The sequence below is a fragment of the Myxocyprinus asiaticus genome, chromosome 10, assembly GCF_019703515.2.
Source record: "Myxocyprinus asiaticus isolate MX2 ecotype Aquarium Trade chromosome 10, UBuf_Myxa_2, whole genome shotgun sequence".
Lineage (NCBI taxonomy): Eukaryota > Metazoa > Chordata > Actinopteri > Cypriniformes > Catostomidae > Myxocyprinus > Myxocyprinus asiaticus.
The window spans coordinates 35269053-35289758 of NC_059353.1; the positions used below are offsets into that span (position 1 = coordinate 35269053).

Below are 20706 nucleotides of genomic sequence, written 5' to 3' on the forward strand. Positions count from 1 at the left end.
CTTTATCTTTATTCTTTAACATGTGCAATGTTAAATGAGATCTTGTAAGATTTTTTGTGTCTATTGAAGAGTATATCTTGGAACAAAGATGCACATAGACCATCAACACTTATCACATAAACCTCCAAAATGGTGACAATCAACAAAGACATATATTATTAAAAGGATGAGCTCTGAACATCTCCACACAGCAAATAACTAACAGCGATGAAAAAACAATAACAGTGTAATTTATTAAAGGGATTTTTCACCCAAAATTTTTCACAATCGTTTAGTCACCCTCATGCCATCCCAGATGTGTATGACTTTCTTGAAAAATGACATATACACTCACCGGCCACTTTATTAGGTACACCTGTACGCCTACTTATTCATGCAATAATCTAATCTGCCAATCATGTGGCAGCAGTGTAATGTATAAAATCATGTATATATGGGTCAGGAGCTTCAGTTAATTTTCACATCAACCATCAGAATGGGGAAAAATTTTGATCTCAGTGATTTGGACCGTGGCATGATTGTTGGTACCAGACGGGCTGGATTGAGTATCTCTGTAACTGCTGATCTCCTGGGATTTTCACGTGCAACAGTCTCTAGAGTGTATAGAAAATGGTGCGAAAAACAAAAAACAACCAATGAGCGGCAGTTCTGTGGACGAAAAGGCCTTATTGATGACAGAGGTCAACAGAGAATGGCCAGACTGGTTCGAGCTGACAGAAAGACTACGGTAACTCAGATAAACACTCTGTACAATTCTAGTATAGTAGAGCAGAATAGTATCTCAGAATCCACAAAATGTCAAACCTTGTGGCAGATGCGCTACAACAGCAGAAGACCAAATTGGTGGTTGCTGACCCATATTTGCATGATTTTATACATTACACTGCTGTCACACTTTTGGCTGATTAGATAATCACATGAATAAGTTGATGTACAGGTGTACCTAATAAAGTGGACGGTGAGTGTATACATTGATCTGTTTCTCACTCACGCTCATCATATGGCTTCTGAAGTTATGGTGGCCAGAACTTTGTAGCTCCAAAAAGCACATAAAGGCAGCATAAAAGTAATTCATAAGACTCCAAAGTCTTATGGATTATAAGACTCCAAAATCGTCTGGATTACTTTAACACTGCCTTTATGTGCTTTTTGGGGCTTCAAAGTTCTGGCCACCATTCAGTTGCATTGTATGGACCTACAGAGCTGAGATGTTCTTCTAAAAATCTTTGATTGTGTTCTGCAGAAGAAAGAAAGTTACACATCTGGGATGGCATGAGAGTAAGTAAAGGATGAGAGAATTTTCATTTTTGGTTGAGCTATTTTTTTTTTATGTCACAATGTACAGTATGCTGTGAACTCACGAACCCTTAACAAACCAGCAACAGTGTTCAACATGACAGTGTTTGTCTAATATAGTACAAATGAATAAACAGGCTACATTACTTTTAAATAACCCTTTTGATAGTTGTATTAATTAGTAGAATGGGTTATATAAAATAGGGGTATATAAATAATAGAATTATTTAGTAACAGTGCTTTATCGTAAAAGCACTTTTTTTTTTTACAGATTTAATCATCTGGCTTTTGACATTATGTTTGTGCAACAGTAATAAAGTCATGGTTACTTGTGTAACCTCCGCTCCTTGATGGAGGGAACGAGACGTTGTGTCAATGTAGTGACACTAGGGGTCACTCTTGGGAGCCCGAGACACCTCTGGTCTTTGATAAAAGGCCAATGAAAATTGGCGAGTGGTATTTGCATGCCACTCCCCCTGACATACGGGTATAAAAAGAGCTGGTATGCAACCACTCATTCAGGTTTTATGCTGAGGAGCCGATATAAGGTCCGGCCATTTCAGCGGGTAGTTCAGCGTTGTGGCAGGAAGGACACAACGTCTCGTTCCCTCCATCAGGGAACGGAGGTTACACAAGTAACCATGACGTTCCTTATCTGTCACTCACTCAACGTTGTGTCGATGTAGTGACACTATGGGTCCCTATACGAAACGCCACAATTGGTTGAACTGTGTTACGTGAACTGGAGGTGTGTGGTGGGCAGACTACTGTGTACCTCATAGCCAGCACACCAGGTCGACACGTAACCTCCCCCAAAATAGTTATGAGTGTCAAACGGCCCTTTGGGGACAAGTCGACTACCCGAAAGATAGAGACAGGCTTAACCCAGTCATGGCCTCTTTTCCCCTACTCTTTTTCCACTCCCTGAAAAAGAAGGGGGATTATCCGACTGGGCTGCCAGGTCTAGTCGGGGGGTGTCCCTCCCAAGGGGAAGACACCGCGGAGACCACACCTCGCCCAAAGAGAGGGGGGGATATTTAAGTGGAAGAATACGTCACATGGTCTTTCCGACCATGTGGAGAGTCTTCAAGGTAGATCCTACCCAACGGGGGAGGAGTTACTACAAACATGGAGACTGGGGCTGAGGGGCTCTGCCCTAGGAAGACGCAGTTTGCCAACAGGGAAGGGGGAAGCCCAGCTGAGGCTTCTGCATCCGACTGGACAAGCCCGCTCTCCGATGCTGTGCTCGAGAGCTCATCATCTTCGCGGGCTCCAAACAAGAAGCCAGACTCGCTGTGAGATGAGCCAGCGAACTCATCCGGAAGCCCGACTGGGGCAGGCGAGCGTGCTGGGGAATGGGAGGTCCGCGGGGGGATACCCGGCGGAGATGATCCCATTGGGGTCCCCAAATCGCCCCCAGTGCTAGCCGCGCTGGCCTCATACCCATAGGTAGAAGGACCAAGGCGGGGAGCCGCTGGGGTGGCGCAACCGCGACGTTGTCATGGTCATGTTCTTGCAGTGAGAACATGAACCATCCACAAATGCTGCCTCCGTGTGGGTTGCGCCCAGACACAAAAGACAGCGATCGTGACCGTCAGAAGGCGAGAGATAACAACCGCAACCAGGAATAACACACAATCGGAAAGGCATCTTTAAAAAGACGCGTCTTTTTAAAGATTGTGTGTTATTCCTGGTTGCGGTTGTTATCTCTCGCCTTCTGTGTGCCACTCTTTTAGAGAAATATATACTCTTTTAGAGGAGGAAAAGCTCTTTCAGAAAATATACTCTCTTGTTTTTCTGCCGAAGCGCCCAGGGGCGTTCTCTGCAGTGCACCAGTGCAGAGGAGGGAGAAGCCGCTGAAATGCGCCGTTAGATCCAGCAGAGGTGAATGAACAGTAGTATTCAGCTCAATGAGCATCACCGTTCGTCTCCGAAGAGAAAATCTGAATGAGTGGTTGTAATACCAGCTCCTTTTATACCCGTATGTCCGAGGGAGTGGCATGCAAATACCACTCGCCAATTTTCATAGGCCTTTTATGAAAGACCAGAGGTGTCTCGGGCTCCCAAGAGTGACCCCTTAGTGTCACTACATCGACACAACGTCGAGTGAGTGACAGATAGGGAACTAGAGTTATAGTCATCTAATTTATTCTGATGAAATATGTTGGTTATAATGAATATTAAATCTTTTTCTAATCTTAAATCAAATTTTTAAGTTAATCATATACAGACTAATTTGTATCTGGAGAGTGGAAAAAAGGTAGGCTAAATCATAACTTAAGATTTATATTTTTAAATATTCACTAAATATCTTTTTCCCTCTGTGAAATTTGTCAAGATTATCATGATTATTTCGTATTTTCCCACTGTATAGAATTCACTGATGGGTATGTTTTATTTTTCAAATTCTCAGAAAATCTCACCACAGACTGTTGAGCACAATACTTGGAATCAGCCACTACATTTTGATGAAGATGAAGATAGCAAAGGTCAGACAGAAAACCTGAATATTATATTTTCTATGAGTCACACTTCTTATCTCATTAGCCCAACCTCACAAAAGCTTGATAATAATCTGTACGTTCCAGCCATTAGAAGACCTTTTAGAACAGACACTGTGGGCGCAATAAGGTATATGTTATGAAATCCTGCACTGCATGTACAAGTTAAGCTCAATCGACAGCATTTGTGGCATAATGTTGATTACCACAAAAAAATATTTAGAGTTGTCCCTCCTTTTCTTAAAAAAAAAAAAAAAAAAAAAAAGAAGCAGCAAAATCGAGGTTACAATAAGGCAATTATAATTAAAGTGAAAGGAGACAATTTTTTGAGGTTTTAAAGGTGGAAATGTGAGGCTATTTTATAAAAGCACTTCATTAATTCTTCTGTTAAAACATGCTTATTATGTGAGCTGTAAAATTGTTTAAATCATTGTTTTAGGGTTAACAGCAATCATCTTAATACGCATATTGTTTATGTCTTATGGCTATAGTTTTGAAACAGTGAGTATTCAACGTTTTTTGATTGGCCCCATTCACTTCCATTGTAAGTACCTCACTGGAACCCAGATTTTTGCTTTTTTAAAGAAAAGGAAGGACAAGTCAAAATAAATTTTTTTGATAATCAGAATCAGAATCAGCTTTATTGCCAAGTATGCTTACACATACAAGGAATCTGTCTTGGTGACAGGAGCTTCCAGTGTACAACAATACAAAAACAATACAAAAACAGCAGCGAGACATAGATAATAATAAAAAAATAAAAAATAATTATACACAAACGTACAGACACACACATACATACATACATACACATAGGTAGTGCAAATCTAATACAATCTGTTATCTGTTATGTAACGTTCAAATACAAATTGTCATGGTTACTTTCGTAACCTCCGTTCCCTGATGGAGGGAACGAGACGTTGTGTCGATGTAGTGACACTAGGGGTCACTCTTGGGAGCCCCAAACACCTCTGCTTTTTTTTGAAAAAGGCCAATGGGAATTGGCAAGTGGAATTTGCATGCCACTCCCCCAGACATACAGGTATAAAAGGAGCTGGTATGCAACCACTCATTCAGGTTTTGTGCTTAGGAGCCGAGACCAGGTCCCGGCCATTTCAGCGGGTAGTTCAGCGTTGTGGCAAGAGGGACACAACTTCTCGTTCCCTCCATCAGGGAACGAAGGTTACGAAAGTAACCATGATATTCCCTATCTGTCACTCACTCAACGTTGTGTCGATGTAGTGACACTTGGGGTCCCTATACAAAACGGCACAACTATCTGAACTGTGTTACATGAGCTGGCGGTGCATGACGGGCAGACCGCTGTGTGCCTATAAGCTAGCGTACCAGGCCGTCACGTAACTTCCCCAACGCTCTTATGAGCATCGAACGGTCCTTCAGGAACAAGTCGACTGCCCAACAATAGGGACAGGCTAGCCCAGCCAAGGCCTCTTTTCCTCTCTTTTCTCCCCAAAAAGAGTGGAATTTGTTGACCGACTGGGAGCCATAAGTGTCTACGTCGGGGGGGGGGGTATTTTGAGTTGAATACATCACATGGTCTTACCGAGTCTTGTCGGAAGTATGTCATGTGGAGAGGTCCCATGGTAGGTCCTACCCGAAGAGGGAGGAGTTTCTACAAAGCATGGCAACTGGGGGCAGAGGGGCTTCTGCCCAAGGAAGACGCAATTTACCAACAGGGAAACGATTTTGCGGAAGATATCACATGGGGTCGCCTTCGGGGAACCAGCACATGTGGAGCACCTACCTCAGTACAGGGTCTCATTAGCACACGTACTGGGCCGGCAGCAAGTTTCTCCGCAAACTCAACTGCCAGAGGGCTAAGGAGGAAAGTCATCCAGGGATCACAGTATGTGAACACGACTGGGAATCAAGAGCACACGTCTTCACCTCAAGGGAGGGGAAAGGCGCTATGCGCAAGCGGTACACCCGGCCAGCTGTCCCGGAACTTACCTGCTCGTGCCTGCCAATACATGGGATAAGACTGGCTCAACCCGGAGATTGTAGAACCTCGCAAAGGTGTTGGGTGCTGCCCAGCCCGCTGCTCTGCAGATGTCTGCCAAAGAGGCACCACTGCCAGGGCCCAGGAGGCTGCCACACACCTGGTAGAGTGGGCTCGTAACCCTGTAGGGGGTGGCATGTCCTGAGCCTGATATGCCATCGCGATGGCGTCAATGACCCAGTGGGCGATCCTCTGTTTGGAGACAGCGCTTCCAGCACTTGACTGTGGGTGGCGCCCTGAGCCTAGGAACCAATCGTCGAGCCGCGAGGGTTCAGGGGAGAGTGGAGTGTTCCACTCTAGCCCAATGCTCGCAGCCGCCCAGGAAATCATGTCCGTCATTTCCGCATCGGCCTGAGACTGGGCGACCATTCCCGAAGGAGGAAGCCCAGCCAAAGCCTCTGCATCAGACTGGACGAGCCCGCTCTCCGATGCTGCGCTCAATAACTCATCATCTTCCTGAGCTTCGACCGAGAGGTCGAAACGGAAAGGCATCTTTAAAAGGACGTGTGTGCCGCTCTTTGTGTGAATGAAAATATACTCTTTTAGAATATACTCTCTTATTTTCGCTTTGCCGAAGTGCCCAGGAGCTTTCTCTGCACTCCACGGGTGCAGAGGGGGAGAAGCCGCTGAATGCGGCGTAAATCCTGCAGTTTTGAGGTGCGTCTTTGGAGGGAATTGAATTCAGTGCACTGAATACAACCGCTCGGCTCCGAAGAGAAAATCTGAATAAGTGGTTGCATACCAGCTCCTTTTATATCCATATGTCAGGGGAGTGGCATGCAAATTCCACTCGCCAATTCCCATTGGCCTTTTTTCAAAAAAGCAGAGGTATTTGGGGCCCCAAGAGTGACCCCTAGAGTCACTACATCGACACAACGTCGAGTGAGTGACAGATAGGGAACTGTTATGTACATTGCAAATGCCTTTTTGTTTTTTTTCTTCAGAGGAATGAAATGGCAAAAGAGGTTGGAATTGTTGGATAAATATAAAAAAGACTAAACTGTGTATTGCACATAGTTATTGCTCAATGGGGCAATTTAACTGTTCATGAGATGGATAGCCTGAGGGAAAAAACTGTTCCTGTGCCTGACGGTTCTGGTGCTCAGAGCTCTGAAGCGTCGGCCAGAAGGCAACAGTTCAAAAAGGTAATGGCAGGGTGAGTGGGGTCCAGAATGATTTAGCCAGCCTTTTTCCTCACTCTGGAAGTGTATAGTTCTTGAAGGGGGGGCAGGGGGCAACCAATAATCCTCTCAGCAGTCCGAACTCTCCTTTTGTAGTCTTCTGATGTCTGATTTCATAGCTGAACCAAACCAGACAGTTATTGAAGTGCAGAGGACAGACTCAATGACTGCTGAGTAAAACTGTATCAGCAGCGTCTGTGGGAGGTTGAACTTCCTCAGCTGGCGAATGAAGTACAACCTCTTCTGGGCCTTTTTCACAATGGAGTCAATGTGTGTCTCCCACTTCAGGTCCTATGAGATGGTAGTGCCCAGGAACCTGAATGACTCTACTGCTGCCACAGTGCTGTTTAGAATGGTGAGGGGGGTCAGTGTTGGGGTAGTCCACAATCATCTCCACCGTTTTGAGCGTGTTCAGCTCAAGGTTGTTTTGACCGCACCAGACAGCCAGCTGTTCAACCTCCCTTCTGTATGCAGACTCATCGTCATCTCGGATGAGGCTGATGACAGTGGTGTCGTCTGCAAACTTCAGGAGCTTGACAGAGGGGTCCTTGGCGATGCAGTCATTGGTGTAGAGAGAGAAGAGTAGTGGGGAGAGCACACATCCCTGGGGGGCACCAGTGCTAATTGTACAGGTGCTAGAAGTGAGTTTCCCCTGTCTCACAAGCTGCTGCCTGTCCGTCAGAAAGCTGGTAATCCACTGACAGATAGACATGGGAACAGAGAGTTGGTGTAATTTATTCTGGAGTATAGCTGGGATGATGGTTTTGAAAGACGAACTGAAGTCCACAAAAAGGATCCTTGCATATGCCCCTGGTCTGTCCAGATGTTGCAGGATATGATGCAATCCCATGTTGACTGCATCATCCACAGACCTGTTTGCTCGATAAACTAATTGAAGGGGATCTAGAAAGGGTCCAGTGATGTTCTTCAGGTGGTCTCTCAGTCTCTCAAATGATTTCATGACCACAGACATCAGGGCGACAGGTCTGTAGTCATTAAGTCCTGTGATTTTTGGTTTCTTTGGGACAGGAATAATGATTGAGCGTTTGAAGCAGCATGGGACTTCACACTGCTCCAGTGATCTATTGAAGATCTGTGTGAAGATGGTTAGCACAGGATCGAAGACACGCTGGTGAGACGCCATCTGGGCCTGAAGCTTTCCTCGTCTTTTGTTTCCGAAAGACCCGGCTCACATCATCTTTACAGATCGTAAGTTCAGTTTGAGTAGCAGGAGGGGGGAGGAGGGGGGTTGCAGGAGGTGTTGGTGTTTGTGTGAAGTGAAGGTCAGAGTGGGTATGGGGTGTGAGATTGGGCCTTTCAAATCTGCAGTAGAACACATTCAGGTCGTCAGCCAGTTGTTGGTCCACCACAGGGTTGGGGGTAGGAGTCCTGTAATTTGTGAGTTGTTTCATGCCACTCCACACTGATGCAGGGTCGTTAGCTGAAAACTTGTTTTCCAGCTTCTCAGAGTATCTTCTTTTAGCCTCTCTGATTTCCTTGTTCAGTGTGTTCCTGGCCTGATTGTACAAGACTTTATCCCCACCCCTGTAAGCATCCTCTTTGGCCTGACGAAGCTGCCTGATCTCTGCTGTAAACCACAGTTTGTCATTGTTGAACTTTAAATAAGTCCTAGTAGGAATGCACATATCCTCACAGAAACTGATATATGATGTAACAGTATCTGTGAGCTCGTCCAGGTCTGTGGCTGCATCCTCAAAAACACTCCAATCAGTGCAGTCAAAGCAGGCTTGTAGTTCCCGCACTGATTCATTGGTCCATCTCTTTACAGTCCTTACTACTGGCTTGGTTGATTTTAATTTCTGCCTCGAGGTTGGAAGAAGATGAACCAGACAGTGATCAGAGAGTCCCAAAGCTGCTCTAGGGACAGAGCAATATGCATCCTTTATTGTTGTGTAGCAATGATCCAGTATGTTCCTGTCTCTGGTGGGGCATGTAATGTGCTGTTTGTATTTGGGCAGTTCACATGTGAGATTTGCTTTGTTAAAATCCCCAAGAATAATAATAACTGAGTCCGGGTACTGTTGTTCTGTGTCTGTGATTTTATCAGCCAGCTGTTGCAGCATGGCATTCAAACATGCGTTTGGCACAATATAGACACTCATCAGAATAAACGAGGAAAACTCCTGTGGCGAGTAGAAAGGCTTACAGTTAATAAAGAGCGCTTCCAAATTAGGACAGCACATCCTCTTTAACGTTGTTACATCTGTACACCAACATTCATTGATGTAAAAGCACGTTCCACCGCCTCTCATTTTCCCTGTTAACTCTGCGATGCGATCCGCTCTGAACAGCTGGAAGCCCGGCAGATGTAATGTGCTGTCCGGAATGGCTTCACTCAGCCAGGTTTCTGTGAAGCACAAGGCAGCAGAGGTTGAAAAGTCCTTGTTTGTGCGGGTGAGGAGATGTAGTTCGTCCATTTTGTTAGGAAGAGAGCGGAGATTCGCTAAGTGAATACTCGGCAGCGCTGTTCGAAATCCGTGCTGACGGAGTTTGACCAGCGCACCTGCTCGTCTCCCTCGCCTGAGTCTCTTGAACAGCAGAGCTGCACCTCCAACTAAAATGTCCAGTAAAACGCCTGGATATTCAAAAACCAGGAAAAGATTGTCTGGTAATAATCAACATTATGCCACAAAGGCTGTTGATTGAGCTTAACTTGTACTGAACCCGGAATATTCCTTTAATTGTCACACAAATGCAGATGCATGTGAAGCCTTGCACGCTAAAAGTCACACTTATGAAATGTGATTTTCAATGGAGCCTATGGTCTTTCCAGTTGTCAAACAAAATTATTCTCTTTTTTTCTTTTAAATATGTCTAATTCTTTTCCTTTTTATTAAAATTAAACATTAAACGTCCGTAAACTACCCTACATTACAAATTAGTCTCAGAATAATGCAAATCCCTTTAATTCGTAACCGTTCACAATTGTAAACAGGCCTACAGGACATTGGTGTTCAGTTAAACAAGCACTTACGGATCAAATTCCATCAGCAAGACACCATATCCCAGTGTTCGAACCCCTAATTTTAGAAATCTGAGCTTTGTAATAGAGATTAATGAGACTTGTGCTCAGCATTTATGAAACATTGAATGACACTGACAACACCAACCATGTCATACCAATTGTGCCGCCAAGAGGGATGGAACACCAGCCCCGAGATGTCAATGTAGAGAATGAAGGGGAAAAGAGAGTCGATTCAAAGGATGAGGATAAAATCTTTGAGCAGCACTCAATTTCGTCTGGGCTGTGGAGCAGTTCTCCCCCTCTGGGAAAGGCTGCGTGTCTGCAGAGAAACCGAGCTAAGACGAGACCTGTCAGGAACAAAGAGCAAAATTCCAATGATATGTTTAGCTAAAAGGGTGAGAGAAAAATGAATCAAAGCGGTGCAGGATCAAAGAAACACTTCAGTAAAGTCAACTTGGCCGCCAAGAGACCAGCAGGGGATGCATACGATTTATAAGTTGTTCTTCAGAACATTGTGATGTTAAAGAATTGATTGTTATTGTTGCTAGAGAGAAGAAGAGGGAGATGTGGGACTAAGGTGGAGGGTCACCTATTTGCATTTCTAAAGTGAAGCTCTGTGATGTGTGACAGTTGTCAAACACGGGAATGGTACCACTGATTTTAAATCTAGGCACTGGAACATGTCAAAGATAATAAGTCACTGCAACAAACAGCAGGAAAGAAAACGACAGTCGGTTTGTTTGCTTTGACCACTGACTTACACACAATCAACCAAACAGCTTTTGAAATTCAACATGGCTGTGTGTGACGATTCATCACAGCCTGTTTGAGGTGGAGGTACCCTAAAGGTTATGTTTAATGGTTAATGTCAAGGGTGCAGAGTAGTTGCAGCAGTGGCTCTCAACTGGTTTAACTTAGTACCCAAATTTTACAAAGGACATCATCACTGAAAAAAGTAAATATTTTTACTAAGTCAATTTAAGCAACATGTACATCATATTTGTAAGTAGAATTAACTAAAATGTTTAAGTTAAATGTACTCACTTATGTCATGAAGTTAAGTAGATTTTACTTAGTTTTATACTATTAAGATATACTTAGAAAAACTGTGTGCAAATATGTGCGAAATAAAAATTAAGTAAATCTTACTAATCATATTTTTCAGTGAAGTGGAGACCCAACACAGTACAAAAATTGCTTATTCAACACAAAAAAAAATACCTGTAAAATCCCATTGAAATGTATAAATATATATATATTATAAACTGAATAGGCCCAATAATATGCGAAATTATTAACAATGCAACTTGAATGCGACAATTTTTTAAATGCATAAACAAGAGCAGAAGTGTGATTTACCAGCTTAACACATGGAACAAATATTGGGCTAAATACTGTACTAGTAATAGTCATTTACCAAGTGACAGCTGAATTTGCATCAAAATACCATTGAGTTTGATTGGACACATGGCCTTTGACATCAACAACAAAGCATTTCTCCTCCCTTTAAAAAGTTCATAAACCTAGTTATTTTGCTGCCTATATGCACAATAATATGGTTTGTTGCATTGTATTATTTGCATTAAACATTGTTTTGTTGTTGTTGTTGTTGTTGTTTCTTTTCTTCTGTCCGCAATCCTATCAGAACAGGCCTGCAACCCATATTGGGGTCCCAACCCAAAAATTTGTGGACCACTGCTCTACAGGGACCATCCCTCTAACTGATCTGCTGTTGCTTTGGGTAAACATGATCTAATCATAACCCATGTTTTATGTTGTAATGTATGTACTGTAAGTTGCACTACATAAGCAAACCTGTAAAATTCACTCATTATCATGATCAATGTAATGTAATTCAGCACATTTGTCATTTATCTGTAACATTCTAAAAGAGTAAAACTGCTTTGGTCAGTAAGTCAATTATAAGGTTTTGTCATCTTTGACATTTTGCAGTATACAGTCAAACTGCAAGACAAAAGCTGCTGATCAAAAACAAGTTTATCATGACCTAACCATGCTAACCACTAGTTCCTTTAAGGCAGAAGGTATGTAGGAGATCTTTCTCCGTATCTCAAAATATTATCAGCCCAACACACGTAGTGCAGTCTGCACAATTCCTGAAAAAAAAAAACAATATAATAATAATTATAACTGCATGTTTCTTTTATTCTCTCTGACTCTCTTTTTCATGGTCATTATAGGCCTTAGAAGTAAAACAATAGATTAATAATTCGGCTCTACAGTTGTACTGTTCTAGTGCTCAGCTGAAATTTTGTATCACTGTTTGTAATGTTTTCCCCCTTTGATTAATCACTTCTGCTTATGTTATTTTCATTGTAAGTCGATTTTGATAAAAGCATCTAAATTGAATGTAATTGACTGATTCAATAGTCCAAAACTCAGATTCCATTTTAGAGAGAGCGCTATCTTTTGTACAAACATGAAATGAAGGACATAACACCACATGAAAAGCTAGATATAGTTTGTGTGTTGCTGTTTTTTTTTTTTTTCAAAGAGAATGAAAGAGTATGAAGGTGCGTGACATGACAGAGAACATGCCATGCAAGACATCTGAAGTGAACAGTGTGTGTATTTATGTGTGTTTATGTGAGCTGCAACCAGCAGACTGCAAGGTAAGAATGGTCCATTGGGACAATTCAGAAAAAACAACAAAGAGTCATCAGAGGTCTGGATGAAAGCTCTGTCATGAAACATTTCACTTTTCACAGTTCACACCTCAATGACTGTGTGCTCATGGACTGACTGATTAAAGCACATGGGATTTTGACCACAACAAACCATGAATCCAGTGGATACCTCAATACTTTTCTACAGTCACATTTAGTTTCACATAACACAATCACTGAATCTTCTATAACTATGCTTCCTGTAATATCTGTAAAAGGCTTTGCATATTTAATTTACAAACTCTTTTTAAAGAAGGCTTTATGATTACTCTAAACTGTAAATTATTTTAGAATGGGTTATGATGGGTCACTGAAATGTCTTTGGATGTACACAAACAGAACAGAACAACTATAATGTAGTAGCTGAGATAGAATTGCATACTTTTTTAATGGTACGAATTAACAGGCTTTCATTTGTTGAATGTTCATGCTACTTGAGAATTGTAAAATGCTCCCTGCCGACATTCACCACCATTACTTTGTTTCGTTCTCATTTCTTTGCCATTTCAAGAGTGCCATCAAATGGACTAATTATGCCTAACTACTATCTGAAAATTCAGAGAATAATGTATATTTGAATGGAAGAGTAAGAACACAGTGCTGTGCAAAATGCTGTAGCCATAATACATTTGAATATTTTAAATTCCCTCCATTTTACTCTAATTAAATTATTATTATTATTATTATTATTATTATTATTATTATTGCTGCATTAAATATGTTAAAGTGCACACTTTTAGATATCTTATGAAAGTATAAGCATTCACTGATCCGTACAAGAGAAAGCAGATAATGTTTTAATTTTGTGTCACGTGTCATCAATAAACACATAGTTTTTCAAAGTATCCACATGTGGAAACAGTTGTACATTTCCTGTTATCTGAAGAAAGTTAATGGTTTTAAACCCATCATTTTAATATCAAAGCACTTAACACTAGTATTATAATTACTTGCAGGTTGGCAATTCCAAACCCCTGTCAAGGTTGCATTTGAAGAAAATTACTTAATATGTATCTGACATGTACAGTATGCTTGGAGTCGGACAAGGCAGTTCACATTACAGAAGATTGCTTTGTATTATGGCCATTTTGGTAAATTACATTGGCCTTTAATCTCTGCCAGTTGATTGACTTGCATGGTTTTCATTATAAAGACTTACAAAATCTGTCTGTTGGTACTAATAAACAAAATCAGAGACATAATAGAGGGACTGTGTCCAGATCTGCTTAAGATTGTAGATCATCCTTGATTACTGAGCCATTGAAATGTTCTAGCTGTGGAAGACAGTCGTTTTGCTGTTTCACCCTTTATTATATGTATGAATGCTTATTATCTTCTTATTCAAGCAGGAATGAAGTGAGGGTGTTCTGTATCAACTTTCATTGGTAGTACAGTTTTGGCTCAGAAGTGCATGGATAGAGATATCTTCGGTTAATCTACAGATCATCATACGTGCTGGACCACTGTAAATAGTAATAGTTATCTCAAGTTGTGAAAAAATAGTTTACTCAACTTATGCTTAAGTTACCGTTACTCTCTGAACCCTAAAGTTGTCATAACTCAAATATATATATACGTTCTTTAAACTTGGGCTTCGAGTACTACTAACTTAAAATTATCAAGTACAAAATTGCAGCTGTGTGGAATACCCATAAGGCCTTGTGCTTGAATAAATGATGTATTTTTGGTCAAAACAAGGGAACTTATATTGAAAAATAATAATTGTTATTTAAAAATGTATATAGTTTTAATTCTTATGACTATTGTTGTTGTTTTGTTGCAGCTGGTTGATAGTTGTGATCTGTGCGAAGTCATCATTAGTGTGATTAGTGTCATCTTGGAGCCTGTTCAATTTAAGCCATTCTTTTTTACTCAATTATACTTTACAAAAGTGCAGATTTGTGTACACTTAGAATGACTGAGGAAAATCCTGTGTGTGCCATATGGCTAACCTAGAGTCCAGTCATAATTTCCATTATACTGTATAAGATGTGCTATAACTCAATTAAAATAATAAAAAAAAAAAAAAAAAAAAACAATGATAGTTTAATCACAGATGAGTTAAGTGAACTAGTTAAAAATTAAGTTCAGTTTACTTGAGCCAAATAAGTACATTTACTTAGAAAAAGCATGCAAACCGGTTGCCTTGAAAAATCTAAGTAAGGGGAACTAATTCGATTTTACAGTACTGTAGTGGAAGTGTGGCAAATATCAGCAGGTGTTATTCAATTTTAAAAGGAGTTCTAAAAATACAGTGGGGTCCAAAAGTCAGAGATGACACTGAAATTCTGGGATTTAAACTTGGAAATAAACAGAAAGTTTAAAACAAAGAAAATAAAACAAAGAAATGGTCTGATATAAATTGAATACACAATATTTCAGATTCTGCACTATTTCTAGTTCACTATATCTGCTGTATACAAAAGATCAGATTTCCTGGCTTACATTGAAACAAGATGCTCTTTGGAATATTTTTAAATCATGCTGGGATAACATGGATAATCAGGTTTTGCACAAACTCGTATAGTGCATGCTGTCATGAAAGCAAAAGGGGGACATACCAAATAGTAAGAAATTCTGAAATACAAATTCAAAAATAAAAATTTCACTCAATAATTTGTATTGAAAAAAAATTGTATTAGATTAGAAAACTGCGAAATAGAATTATTTCCACGCAAATTTGAATCTACACAAATTCTAAATAATTAGGCCTACTTATTAAAAACCTCAACCAAAAAAAAAACATGTAACCATATAGGGTTTCCCACTTTTATTGAATGTACAAGCATTCTTGGAGTTCAAACATGACTGCAAGTAGTCAGTACAACCCTTCTCTCAATATACTGTGGCATACGATTACCTAAGCTTTACATGCTAAAAGTGAGTATAACGTTTCACTACCATTAGTGAACTCAAAGTGCCCTGCCTTACTTGCCCTTGCATTTCTACTTCTGAAAGTGGAATCTACTTAATCAAGATCAGCCTAACGCAACCAAACACTGAGACTGACAAGAAAATGACCAAGAAAATATGACTCCCCTCATTATCCAAGATGGAAAATACTTAAGCGGACTTCCAAAAAAGAGAAATCATGGAAATACACTTTTCATGTCACATAAGGTCTGACTGTGAATGCCACGTCTCTGGCTCCTCACACTCTCTTTTGGAGCGCTTTACTGTGTTGGTCTGTCTTTAACAGCTGAGACAGATAGAGGGCAAATCTGTTGTCAATTAAAGCGTCATATTTAATACCTCTATGATACCATCTGACACCAACTCTCCGTCAACTTGTGACCAGAGAAAATGTGCGGAACATTATTTTGTGGCTTTTGAACTCCACATTCTGTTTTAAGAGTGATACTGTTTATCCTTGTTACCACAAGACTAGAGTAAAAGAACTTAGAAACTGAGTCCGCAGGTTGATAGGTCGATAGGATCATGGTTTAAAAGCAGGACTAAAAGTGGTGTTGTCATGCCATCTTGTGGAAGTATTATACTATTGTACGATATGGACTCAACCTGCTACACTGAAAAAAACTGTTTTAGATTTACACAGTTCAATTTCATAACAAATTTCCATCAAATTAAAAAAAAAAAAATAGTCTTTTTATTAGTTAAAGATTACAAAGATAATTTTTGTTACACGATTACAATTTAAACTACAATTTTAAATAAGTAAATCTTAAAATTATTATTATTTTTTTTTTTTGGGAAACAATGTCAAACCATAAATGATTTATGGAGGAATACAATGAACAAAATCAACAGATATATACATTTTTTAAATGTATACATTTTTAATTATTTTTGAGCATGAATATTTAACTAATTAGTTTACATTTAATATGCATAAATATTTATATATTTTCATTGTGTATGTAATGTTTCTACATATTGCTGCTCTTTAACCACTGCATGAAACCATATGGGAGCAAAGTTTGTCTTCACACTTAAATCACACATACAGATACTTTATTTTGATAAAATATGGATTATTATTTATAGGAGGCTAGAGCCGTTTTTAAACATAAAAATATAGCAAAAAAAAAAACCACAAACAGTGTAGTTGAATGGTATACAGAAAAATATTAATTTATTTTGGCATCTAAAACCATTTATCTTTGAGTGGACAGGGTTTGGTAGAAAGCTTGACAACATTTTGTGGTAAGAACTATTCTATTTCTTAGCATATAATATTGTTTAAACAAGCTTCTTGAATTCATCATATAGCACAAGCACAAAAGCACCCCCCATTCCTCTAAATACATTGGACAGAGCCCCTTTAAAGAATGCTTTGCCACCCTCATCACGAGCAATCTTCCTCCAGCAGTCAATGGTTCCCATGTACATAATATCAGCTGGGAAGACAAAAGACAAAGACATGACCTGTAATATATGCATACCTCATGGAGAGCAGGGAGTTATTCAAATGAGTGCACGAGTTTGAGCATGTTTAAATACCTCCTTTGCGCCCAGACTGCATCATCATGCGACGCCGTACAGTGTCAAAGGGATAGGAGACCACACCAGCCACTGCAGTCACAGTTTGTGCAATCATCCAGCTGACCACAATGTGGGTGTTCTTAGAGTCTGGAAGCATACCTGCACAGTGCCAGATGAGAATGCATGCAAATACGCAAGTCAGAGGTTTGGATACAGATAAGAAGAGAATGGAGAAATCTCATTGGTTTATCAAAGACAGATTAGATCAGCTGAAGCACAAACCTCTTATTATTATTATATTTATTGTATTATTAATATACATACATACAGTGCATTCAGAAAGTATTCAGACCCCTTCATTTTTTCACATTTTGTTATGTTGCAGCCTTATGCTAAAATGCTTTAAATTATTTATTTTTTTCACATCAATCTACACGCCATACCCCATAATGACAAAGCAATAACCAGATTTTAGATAACTTTGCAAATTTACAAAAAAAATTTTAAAAAAGAGAGAGAGAGAGAGAGAGAGAGAAAAAAAAAAACCGAAATGTCACATGGAGATAAGTTTTCAGACCCTTAACTCACTCAGTTGAAGCACCATTGGCAGCGATTACAGCCTCAAGTATTTTGGGGTATGATGCGACAATCTTTGCACATCAGGATTTGGGGATTTTATGTCATTCTTCTCTGCAGATCCTCTCAAGCTCTGTCAGGTTTGATGGGGACTGTCGGTGGACAGCCATTTTCAGGTCTCTCCAGAGATGTTCGATTGGGTTCAAGTCCGGGCTCTGGCTGGGCCACTCAAGGACATTCACAGAGTTGTCCCTAAAGCCACTCTTGTGTTGTCTTGGCTGTGTGCTTAAGGGTCAGTGTCCTGTTGGAAGGTGAACCTTCGGCCCAGTCTGAGGTCCTGAGTGCTCTGGACCAGGTTTTCATTAAGCATATCTCTGTATTTTGCTGCGTTCAGCTTTCCTTTAACCCTGACCAGTCCCTGCCACTAAAAAACACCACCATGCTTCACCGTTGGGATGGTATGATGCTTGGAATTGAGGCAAAATAGTTCAATCTTCATTTCATCAGACCAGAGAATCTGGTTTCTCACAGTCTAAGAGTCCTTTAGGTGCTTATTTATGTGTTTTCCATCTGGCTTCCGTCTGGCCACAATGTCATAAAGCACAGATCAGTGGAGTGTTGCATTGATGGTTGTCCTCCTGTAAGTTTCTCCCACCTTCACACATGATCTCTGGAGCTCAACCAGAGTGACCGTCAGGTTCTTGGTCACCTAGCTTACCAAGGCCCTTCTCCCACGATTGCTCAGTTTGGGAAGGGCGGCCAGCTCTAGGAAGATTCCTGGTTGTTGGAGGCCACTGTGCTCTTGGGAACCTTCAATACAGCCAACAATTTTTTTTGTATCCTTCCCCAGATCTGTGCCTCGACACAATACTGTCTCTGAGCTCTACAGGCAGTTCCTTTGACCTCATGGCTTGGTTTTTGCTCTGATATGCTCTGACCTTATATAGACAGGTGTGTGGCTTTCCAAATCATGTCCAATTAATTGAATTTGCCACAGGTGGACTCCAGTCAAAGTGTAGAAACATCTCAAAGATGATCCAGACAAATACGATGCACCTGAACTAAATTTCAAGTGTCATAGCAAAGGATCTGAATACTTATGTCAATGTGATATTTCAGTTTTCAAAAATATGTTTTGTCATTATGGAGTATGGAGTGTAGATTGTGGTGAAAAAATAATGTTTCTATCTCTTAGCACAGACCTCTTACCTTTGGCAGTGTCATAGATTCCAAAGTAGGCTGCCCTGTAGATAATGATGCCCTGGACAGAGACGTTGAAGCCCTGGTACAGGCCTCGCAGCCCGTCTGACCTAAAGATTTTGACCAGGCAGTCGGCCAGCCCGGTGAACTCCCTGCTGCTGCCAGCTTTCCCAACATCTGCAGCTAGTCGGGTACGAGCGAAATCGAGGGGGTAGACGAAACAAAGGGAAGTGGCTCCAGCAGCACCACCAGAGGCCAAGTTACCAGCAAAGTATCGCCAGAACTGTGTGTGCTTATCTGTGCCACCCAGGAAAATCTGTTTGTACTTGTCTTTGAAGGCAAAGTTGAGAGCTTGTGTGGGGAAGTAACGAATGACGTTGGCTAGGTTGCCACGCCAAAAGGAGACAAAACCTTGCTCCTTGGGAATCCTCACAATACAGTCGATAATACCTTTGTACTGTTTGTCTGCACTGATCTGCTTGCTGGCATGTTGTACCTGTAAATTTAAACATAAAAGAGTTGACTCATTTGGTGTCCTAGAGCATGTCTGTTCTTCATATGCAGCAGACTGCAAGAAAGTGGGTGACTGTGATTTTGCCAGGCAGATTTTATGGTTTATAACGGGACTTATCGCGATAAGCCTCGTGAGTTCGCGCTGTGTATTCACCAAAACCTTTGAGCCAAGAATCTTAGCCTAAAATGGCTTAACGCGACGGCTGTGCAGTGGCGAGGAGACAAGAGACCGTTTTGTTTGTAATTGATGTCTATGGAAGAGATGCTTCATTACGCTGAATAAACTCGTTTTGTGAGGAAAAGCCCATCATTTAATGAATTGACCGCCTGTCCACTAATCTTCAACATGTTTTACACTAAACAATCTTTTTGTAATTAACTATGTATGGAGTTTACTACGATAAAATTGCTATTTTAAAAGAGAAGACATGAAAATCTTGCGACAGGTAGGTGTCTGTTTACGCCTCTCCCCCATTCGTTTGTATGGTATCCGCAAACGGCGACGTACTGTCGTAACACGCTAGATTACCGTTATGCTCTACCCAATGTAAAAAAAAAAAAAAAAAAATCGTTGGTTGTAATCAATGTATAGAAGATCTCTGTATTCACTGCAGCATCCCCATCATTTTCCGCTCTTCCATACCTCCTGCTTCTTCCAGCAGTTTTTAGTCTGTTGTGTTTATAATATTGCCTACTGAGCTAAAGTATAAGTGCTGCCATGGCTGATGCGGCAATTTCTTTCGCTAAAGACTTTTTGGCCGGCGGGGTCGCAGCGGCTATTTCCAAAACTGCAGTCGCACCTATAGAGAGAGTGAAACTGCTGCTGCAGGTGAGAAGAGCATGTTGTGCCCGAGCGCGAGATCATTACTTTTGACTGCTCTTAAAAAAAAAAAAAAAAAAAAAAAAAAAAAAAACAGTCTGAAAAACCCTAATGCATGGTAAAACATTACCGTTTTCAATCGTGAATTGTGAACGATGCGCTTTACATCTTGTAAGGGCCACATGTACTGTATGCTCCCTTTTTAATTTATTTATTTATTTATTTTTTTTTAACATCCGCTAAGAGCATCCTTTTCAGAGATGTCTCGGAAGCATATCACTCAAACTGCCGTCGTAATACCGAGTTTCTATGCTTCCATATTTATTACTAAATTTCAGTTACCCAAGTGTATTTTAAGGCCGCACGCGCGCCGCGTGCATTTCTGACCGCTAGCTGCCTGGGTTGCACATCTTACCCCTGCAGTTTTGTCTAATTTTACAGCCCCTGGCTTTATGTATTAGGTCTGATTTAGCCAAGAATGAC

The 20706-nt window shown here is 40.8% G+C and overlaps 1 protein-coding gene across 1 annotated transcript; it reads right to left on the reverse strand.

The window, feature by feature from the left end:
• Positions 1 to 16776: 16776 nt before the first annotated feature.
• Positions 16777 to 20407, reverse strand: LOC127447588 (ADP/ATP translocase 3-like). Its single transcript, XM_051709534.1, has 4 exons — positions 20354 to 20407; positions 18900 to 19563; positions 17133 to 17273; positions 16777 to 17029 (listed from the first exon to the last, which is right to left on the reverse strand). Exons 1-4 carry the CDS (start codon positions 20405 to 20407, stop codon positions 16872 to 16874), a joined length of 1017 nt encoding a protein of 338 aa, XP_051565494.1. The 3' UTR covers positions 16777 to 16871.
• Positions 20408 to 20706: the final 299 nt, after the last annotated feature.

What these genes read in the sequence shown, in the direction of transcription:
- LOC127447588 (XM_051709534.1), bottom strand. Translation starts at nt 20,407, where the DNA reads ATGTGGCCCTTACAAGATGTAAAGCGCATCGTTCACAATTCACGATTG. An exon ending in ACAATTCACGATTGAAAACG is followed by an intron (nt 19,564 to 20,353) that starts GTAATGTTTTAC and finishes CTTGGCTCAAAG; the next exon opens with GTTTTGGTGAATACACAGCG. An exon ending in GCAGTCTGGGCGCAAAGGAG is followed by an intron (nt 17,030 to 17,132) that starts GTATTTAAACAT and finishes TTGTCTTCCCAG; the next exon opens with CTGATATTATGTACATGGGA.